Source organism: Primulina tabacum, chromosome 15, assembly GCF_025594145.1.
Source record: "Primulina tabacum isolate GXHZ01 chromosome 15, ASM2559414v2, whole genome shotgun sequence".
NCBI lineage: Eukaryota > Viridiplantae > Streptophyta > Magnoliopsida > Lamiales > Gesneriaceae > Primulina > Primulina tabacum.
This window is the reverse complement of record NC_134564.1, coordinates 33,918,141-33,926,763: the sequence shown is the minus strand read 5'-3', so window position 1 is coordinate 33,926,763 and position 8,623 is coordinate 33,918,141. Positions and strand designations below refer to the sequence as shown.

General features: G+C 37.1%; 1 protein-coding gene across 1 annotated transcript; it reads left to right on the top strand.

Annotated features, from left to right (window-relative positions):
- The first annotated feature begins 3,972 nt into the window (after positions 1-3,972).
- On the top strand, positions 3,973-8,288 carry LOC142526720 (uncharacterized). Its single transcript, XM_075631273.1, has 3 exons — positions 3,973-4,793; positions 5,319-7,483; positions 7,568-8,288. Exons 1-3 carry the CDS (start codon positions 4,369-4,371, stop codon positions 7,924-7,926), a joined length of 2,949 nt encoding a protein of 982 aa, XP_075487388.1. The 5' UTR covers positions 3,973-4,368; the 3' UTR covers positions 7,927-8,288.
- Positions 8,289-8,623: the final 335 nt, after the last annotated feature.

Here is an 8,623-nt window from a genome sequence, read left to right as displayed (position 1 = left end):
GTTCTGGAGCCTAATGCTCTGATACCACCTGTTGTGGGGATCCGGACGCTAATCAGTTCTTAATCGTCATCAGGATCAATTTACTAATCAAGTAATTAGGGTCAAAAATATTTTTTTTCCTTTTTAATGCGGAATGTAGTGAAATCAAACTAATATACAACTCAGTATAAGATAAAGTACAAGTCCTGTACCGTCTACAAATCAGTAAAAACTAAGGTTCAACATCTAATTATCAAGTGCCAAAACCCTATATACATCAAAGTCCGAAGTCTCCACTCTATCACGATCTCTCCTCATCTCCTGGACCCTGATCATGTCCCACCTGTTGTCATGTACACATACAAACAAGACAACAGCCGGATAATTCCGGTGAGAATATAATCCCAGTATAAATCAACGAAACATGCAATCATATAACCAAATATAAAGCATGTAACAGATAACAGCAATATGTATCAAAATCTGAAACATAATCAATATCAGACTATCGACAATACTCGTAACTCTACAATTCAGACTAGACTCAATCCTAGTCTAGGGATCCCGGTTTCCAGAAGTTGGCATTCCCATATCGACCAACAGTAATAGAAAAGACTCCAGTTCTATCCACGTCGATAGGGTATCAATCACCAGTAATAGAAGAAGCTCTGATTCTATCCACATCGATATAGTATCGATCACCAGTAATAGAAAAAACTCCGATTCTATCCACATCGATATGATATCGATCATCAGCAATAGAAGAGTTATGATTCTATCCACATCGATACAGTACCGATCACCAGTAATAGAAGAAGCCACATTTCTATCCACATCGATAGCCAATCATTCGGTGACAGACTTTGGCACTATCGCCCATACACTATCTTGTGACATCGTGCAATGTGCCCGTGGCGATCCCGCCACTATCAGGCACTTCTGTCACAAGATTACTCGTCTAATATCTGATATCTATAAATCAAGAGAACAAGTACATCAATCAAATCAATGCAATAAAGTAAAGTATGTGATTTAGAGAAACTCAAGTCTAAACCGACTTAAGTCGATCTCCCAATACCACATTGACTTATACCTTTCGTTTGTAGTCACTGTCTGAAGCAATCTCAGCTCTGAACTCAAGACTGTCTTTGTAAATCTGAAATGACATACCGGGAATACTAATATCAATATTCCATTCTCAATTCAATACTGAATCTGGTTAATCTGGATTTAATTCAAAATCAACGGTATAACGGTACAATCTCAATATTCCCGTCAATACAACATCACCAGATAACAGTTACAATCCATAACCAATATCCAATATAATCTATAATCCAGTTCCAATTCAAATCTGTCCGGTATAAATCAATATACCCTAAAAAAATTCATAACAATTCCATAATCAGTCCATTTCTCAATCTGACTTCGATTCTATGACGTTTAACATGTCAAGAACATCATATATGACGATATTCAATTCCAACAATATCATAATTTCAAAACATGTCAAAACGTAGCAAAACTTACGTCCAGTTGTAGCCTACATTGCTAGGAACTCAGTACCGAAGTCGGATTCAAAATCAGACGGACGGATTTTGCACAAAAGGCATAAGGATTTTCTATAACTTCACAGAGACTTTTCTCGACTCTTTTCTCGGAAATAATGAAGGAGGAACGAAGCTTTGTTACATATATATATATTGCATTCACGCATGTAAAGCAAATGGCCGATCCTACATGCAACATGTGTCTCGCATATGCGCGACATCTACCGGCGCATATGCGCGAGACCATATGTCTCGGCGGGTGATGTGCACAGTGCCTCGTGCATATGCGCGCCCTCATTCGGCGCATATGCGCGAGGTACTCAAATTTCTGCCCAACTCTCTGCCACCCTCGCCCACATGCGCGGGTTCAGGTCGCGCATATGCGCGAGGTCCTCTGGACATTTCGCACATATGCGCCCGGCTGGTCGCGCATATGCGCGAGAGCTCATCCTCGCACATACATCTTTTTACGCGTTATCTCAAATCGGGTCTCGGTTAATCCTTTCATAATCACATAAAATTGTAAATAAATCATCGTTAATTACAGTGATTAATTCTCGGACATTACAAATATAATTCCGACTTATAATATGTGATTATAAATAATTATTCACAATCTGTATGCATTACAATGTCAATATAAATAAATTGATGACAGATTTATTAATATTATCTTTCACATAACATTTTTTTAAATGAAAATCGCCGACATGAATTATTGGCAGTTGTAAAATGAAAAAATAATTTAAAATAGATTAACGTGGATTGTTGACCGCTACTCTGGTTGAGTCCCCTCCATCATTACTTCGCTTCGTATTAGTCAAATAGTATTACATCACACTTTGGAGACTCGATCACAATTAAAAATATATATAATTTAGCAATTTCCATTTGAAATTTAATTATGCGAAATGGAAATCTTGAAAGATTAAATGAAATTTCTAAAAAGACTAGAAAAATAAGTTAATTTTGATCATATTACTGTTTGAGTTTCCATATCCAAACTCAAATGTAGTTGATACATTTGAATTCATTCAGGTTGAATATCACGAAAATAACCATTCTAACTATGAATTTTATTTGATAAAGAGGACTTGGGTTTTATTCTGTTGTTTACATACTTAAAATAAAATCTTATTGAGCGAAAAATTAATCAAATAAATTACGTAGGAGTGTAATAATTGTTTATGTTTATATATTGATCGAAATGTAGTGTTTGAACTGTTGTACGGTTTAAAAATATTATAGTTGAATTGTCATCACTAACTATAAATTTTGTTAAAACGATATACACTTGTTCCTACAATTAGTATAAGAGTCTAAATCATGAGTTCGATACATCGATTGCACAAAGTAAAATTATTGTGAGAAATATTGTTGAGTGCAATAATTGTCTTCTACTGGTAGATCAATCGAAACATGATACTTGAGCTGTTATACGAATTAAAAATATAAGTTATATTATTATCCCTAATTATAATTTTTAGTAAAAATGACAACCGCTTCATCATGTTAATTAAATGTTCAAACTTGAAAGTCCATCCTACTTATTAGTATTATTATTATTATTATTATTATTATATATTTTGAGAGGGAAATTTTATATGAGTGTCACATTTGAGATCTTGGCCCAGATTGAGACTTCAGACATGGAAATTTTTTGATTTAGTTGACGAAAATTTGGTATTTAGTTAAGAAAAATTTGGTAAACATAAACTAGTCCTAACCCATTCACTCCGTCACTCCCGCTGGTTTGTTTTATATAGACAAAGAAAATTAATTGCAATCTCAATAAAGTTTTAATGAGTTTAAAATATAATATTTTTTTATCGATTAATAAAATATCCTTCTCTTTTCATTGTGGTTCGACGGAAGAATAAATATTAATATTATAGTAAAAGATATTCATCAATTAAGTGGGACTAGTCACTGGTATAAATAAATCGAGCCAGTTTTCGAGAACTTATCACGATAAATATTTGATTTGTATTCGAATTTATCGAAATCAAATATTTGCTAACTTTTTTCGAACCGAATTCGAGCAAAAATTATTTTGTTTGATTGCTCGCAGACTTAATATTTATTAATATAATATAATTATATATATTTTAAATTTTCGAACCTTTCGAACTTTTGAACATTTATTATTGTGAATATGTTCGAAAATTTAGAGCCGAACTCCAGCAATTTTTGCTAGAAAAATTTGAGCTTCGAATTGATCTCGAATATACTCAATTCGAGTTATCAAATCTTAAATTTTTACTAATATTCAATCAGATTCGATTAGTTTATATCTTTGCTATTAATTAAATAATATGTAATATATATATATATATATATATATATATATATATATATATATATAATACATATAAAACGTGAATCCACCAAAGTGACACACTCGCATTGCAAATTGCAAAAATCCAAGGGTGACCCGTAAAGCCAACCCAATCCAAAGCAAAACAAAAAGAAAAAGACCCCACACTTTTGAAAATCCATCTCACGTTTAACAACCCGCTAGCCATTCAAATCCTCTGTTCTTTCCCCATAAGAATTTTCACACTTCTTTTCCCAATATTCCCCCATTAAACTACACAAACACCTCACGCTTTTCTTCCATTGTACTCTCACAAATCTCTACATCACCACACAATTATCCCGTTTCCTTGCACTAAATAATATGTTCTTGACCAGAAGAACGACACTTGTTAGCATCACTTTCACCTTCAAATTTCCCATAAATTCAGCCCGCTAATCACTCCTCAATTCCAACTCATATCTTCTTGATTCCCTTCTCTTTGCATGAGCACGTTTTTTTTATCATCACAGGTAGCCAGCCATGCAAGCGAAAATCTCAGTTTCGTTCCTCTTATTCCATGCTCTAGCTCTAGTTCTCACTCTTGATGCCTTGAATCAAGAAGGATCATTTCTCCAAACGGTGAAGCTTTCGATATCCGACCCGGCGGGTTCTCTCTCTGGCTGGTCTGACCGGGATGCCACCCCGTGTAACTGGACCGGAGTTAAGTGCAACGACCAAAACTCTGTCGTCTCGGTCCATCTCTCCGGTGCTTCTCTCTACGGTTCTTTCCCCGTCTCCATCTGCAGCCTGCCTTCTCTCTCCTCTCTTTCTCTTGCCAACAACTCCATCGGCTCTTCGCTTCCCCTCTCCATTTCCTCTTGCCTGAACCTCACGTACCTTGACCTCTCCGAGAATATTCTCGTTGGTCCCATTCCTATTACTCTATCCGAACTCCGGTTTCTCAGGTAGGTACAGTAATTTTGGTTTCGTAGGTGTTTGATTATTGCTTGAAAAATTATCATAAACTCTAATCAAGATTATTTTTGAGTCTGTACACAATTCAAAGGGTGGGGTCAAGTTTTGTGCAGTTGGCCTTTTCTTCAATGAGATCGATGCCTTGGGAATAATCAAAATTAATTTGAATATTTATGACTTTTTTTTGGTTGATTTTTTAGTATGTGGGTATAATCTCACATAATTTTTTTCGTGGATGGATCTGTCTATCTTTTTTGAATGACATCCATGACATTTGTTTCGTGGGGTTGCCATGTTTCTATTGGGAGTTGCCTATCATTAAGTGTTATTAACTACTGCTGGACCGACTTCTGCCGTCATCATTAATGAGGAAATCGGGATTAAAAAATTTTAACTTTTAGAAAAATTACGCATGGGAATTGGGATTAGGATTAAAATTTTTGGTCTTGAAATTTCAAAAATATTGTACCATTTTCTAATTTATAATCATATGCTTCTGTGATATTTTGTTGCAGATATCTAAATTTAGCGGCAAACAATTTTTCCGGCTCGTTGCCAGCAAATCTTGGGCACTTCCGGCAGCTTGAGACTCTTATACTCGCTGAGAATCTGCTAAATGACACCATCCCTGCTGCTCTTGGTAATATAACGAGCCTAAAATTTCTCGTGTTGGCGTACAATCCCTTTTCACCTGGTCACCTTCCTCCAGAATTCGGAAACTTGACGAATCTTGAAGAGCTTTGGCTCACTGATTGTCATTTGGTTGGCTCGATTCCAGAGAGTTTCAGCAGGCTGAATCGACTCAGGAATTTTGATTTGGCCAGTAATGCGCTCTCAGGATCACTACCAAGTTTTATATCTCAGCTCAAGAGCCTTGTGCAAATCGAGCTTTATAGCAACCTTTTTAATGCGAATCTGCCAACGGGGTGGTCTAATTTGACTGATTTAAAAAGATTTGACGCTTCAATGAATAAATTTTCTGGAATGATTCCTGCTGATCTTTGTGAGTTACCTCTGGAGTCTTTGAACTTATTCGAGAACAATCTTGAGGGTCTGATCCCTGCTAGCATTGCTAAGTCTCCAAACCTATATGAACTCAAATTGTTTGGAAACCGAATCACAGGTTCCTTGCCGCATGAACTAGGCAAGAACTCGGCTTTGCAAACTTTGGATGTGTCAAACAACAACCTATCCGGCCCCTTACCGGAGTTTTTATGCCATAGTGGTGCTTTAGAGCAGTTAGTTTTGATCAACAATGCATTCTCAGGGAATATTCCGGAGAATGTTGGGAAATGCCAGAATTTAAGCCGGATTAGAATGCGAAACAACCAGCTTTACGGTGAAATTCCTGCTGAGTTCTGGGGATTGCCTAACGTATACTTGCTGGATCTCTACGGCAATGATTTTTCAGGAAGTATTTCACCAAAGATTTATGGTGCAAAAAATCTAGCAACCCTTTTGATATCCAATAACAGATTTTCCGGGAGCATACCTTACGAAATTGGGTCGTTGGAGAATTTGGTCGAGTTTTCAGCAAGTGATAATGAGTTTACTGGGGGAATCCCTGGTTCCATAGTGAACTTAGGGCAACTTGGGATGCTCGATCTTAGTAACAATGAACTAACTGGTGGACTTCCAAAGAGAACCGAATCCATGAAGGAACTGAATGAGCTTAATTTGGCTAACAATCGATTATCTGGTGATATACCTGATGAACTTGGGAATCTGCCGTTGCTGAATTATCTTGATCTTTCACAGAATAACTTTATTGGACCGGTTCCAATCTCACTGCAGAATCTGAAGCTCAATTCCTTAAATTTATCATATAATCAACTTTCAGGTAATATACCTCCTCTTTTCGCTGAGGGGGTGTATAGGGACAGCTTTCTTGGTAATCCAGGTCTGTGTATCAATGATGGCAGTTATTGCAAACCCAAAAATGGAAACAGAAACCAAGCTTTTTTGTGGATGCTAAGGTTTATTTATGGAACAGCTGTAGTTGTTTTCCTTGTTGGGGTTGTTTGGTTTGGGTTGAAATACAAGAGCATAAAGAAAATGCAACGAGGGGCCACTATAACAAAATGGACATCTTTCCATAAGCTCTGCTTCAGTGAATTCGAAATAAATGATTGTCTTAAAGAAGACAACGTGATCGGTGTTGGTGCCTCTGGAAAAGTGTACAAAGCTGTTCTTCAAAACGGAGAGACAGTTGCCGTTAAGAAGCTCTGGGGTCGACAAAACAAGGATGGAACTGGTTTTGGTGTTGTCAGTTCTGATAAAGGAGAATTCGAAGCTGAAGTCGAGACGCTTGGGCAAATCAGGCACAAGAATATTGTCAGACTGTGGTGTTGTTGCAATGCTGCTAATTGTAAGCTTCTGGTCTATGAATATATGCCTAATGGGAGCTTAGGAGATTTACTGCATAGTAATGAGCATAGATTGTTGGATTGGCCAATGAGGTTCAAGATTGCCTTGGATTCTGCTGAAGGGCTTTCGTATTTGCACAATGATTGTGTTCCCCCGATCGTGCACAGAGATGTAAAATCCAACAATATACTGTTGGATGAAGATTTTGGAGCAAAGATATCGGATTTTGGAGTTGCCAAGTTTGTTAAAGCTGTTAGCAGGGGGGTCGAGTCCATGTCCGTTATTGCTGGCTCCTGTGGTTATATTGCACCAGGTATTCACATAATTTACAGTCTTTCTTTAAGCTTACATCGTAGGCTAATGTTCAGTCCTAGCTAACATATAATACCCGTTTCAGAATATGCTTACACTCTACATGTGAATGAAAAGAGTGACATATACAGCTTTGGTATAGTCATACTTGAGCTGGTTACAGGCAGACGGCCGATTGATCGAGAATTCGGGGAGAAAGATTTACCAGCATGGGTTTGTGCTATATTGGATCGGAAAGGAGTCGAACACGTTCTTGATCCAAATCTTGATTCAAAATTTAAAGAACACATTTGTAAGGTACTTGACATCGGGCTACTCTGTATCAGATCCCTCCCGAATAACCGGCCTTCTATGCGCAGAGTTGTGAATATGCTGCAAGAATCAAGCGCTTGCATGCCCAACATAGCAGAAAAAGATACTAAGATACTCCCTTCTTTTGATTAAAGCTACATTCAAATTGATTGGAAGAATTGAGTCCTTAAGGCAAGGCATGATAATTTAGTGGAGTATATGTGGACGCTATGATATTTTGCAAAAGTTTGAACAGATTTTTTGATTGAAAATCGTGGATAATCACATTGGTTTCCATTTCTTTCGATTGACTCGAAAAAAAAATTGCAAGTGAAGTGTCACTTCACTAGCTTGGTAGCCTCTGGACTTGGTACTTTCAGCGGTCAATTTTAACAACCACCGACCCTCAATGCTAATGGTGTAACGGGGCCTCATCTTTCCAAAGTTCAAGGTAGGTGCGTGCCAGTGTCAGACGGGCCAAAATTATGTGCTACAAGTCGTCGGGTCAAGTACAACCCCTTATGCCCCTCTAAAATAGAAAATTACTATTAAAGTTTTCTGGAATTTTTCAGAACATATATACAAGATTTCTGTCTCCAAGTAAAAGAAGTTTCATACGTCAAAATTTTAGATTAACATGGGTTGTCTTAGAATTTCTGGGTTCCCACCGTCGCAAGAAATCTTAATTCAATGAACACAGAAATTTTCTTACGGAAGATATCACACGACATTACATCGTGGTTGCTCAGAACTCAGTTTTAACAACCATAAAATAGATCGAGTAAATGTGAGATTTTCAAATGACACACTGAAAACAAATTCCCTTCTCAAGGTCTATTGTCCTGTAGTA

Excerpts from the sequence above, each read along its gene's own strand:
- LOC142526720 (XM_075631273.1), top strand. The coding sequence starts at position 4,369 with ATGCAAGCGAAAATCTCAGTTTCGTTCCTCTTATTCCATGCTCTAGCT. Across the intron at positions 4,794-5,318 it reads TCCGAACTCCGGTTTCTCAG|ATATCTAAATTTAGCGGCAA; the intron begins GTAGGTACAGTA and ends ATTTTGTTGCAG. Across the intron at positions 7,484-7,567 it reads CTGTGGTTATATTGCACCAG|AATATGCTTACACTCTACAT; the intron begins GTATTCACATAA and ends TACCCGTTTCAG.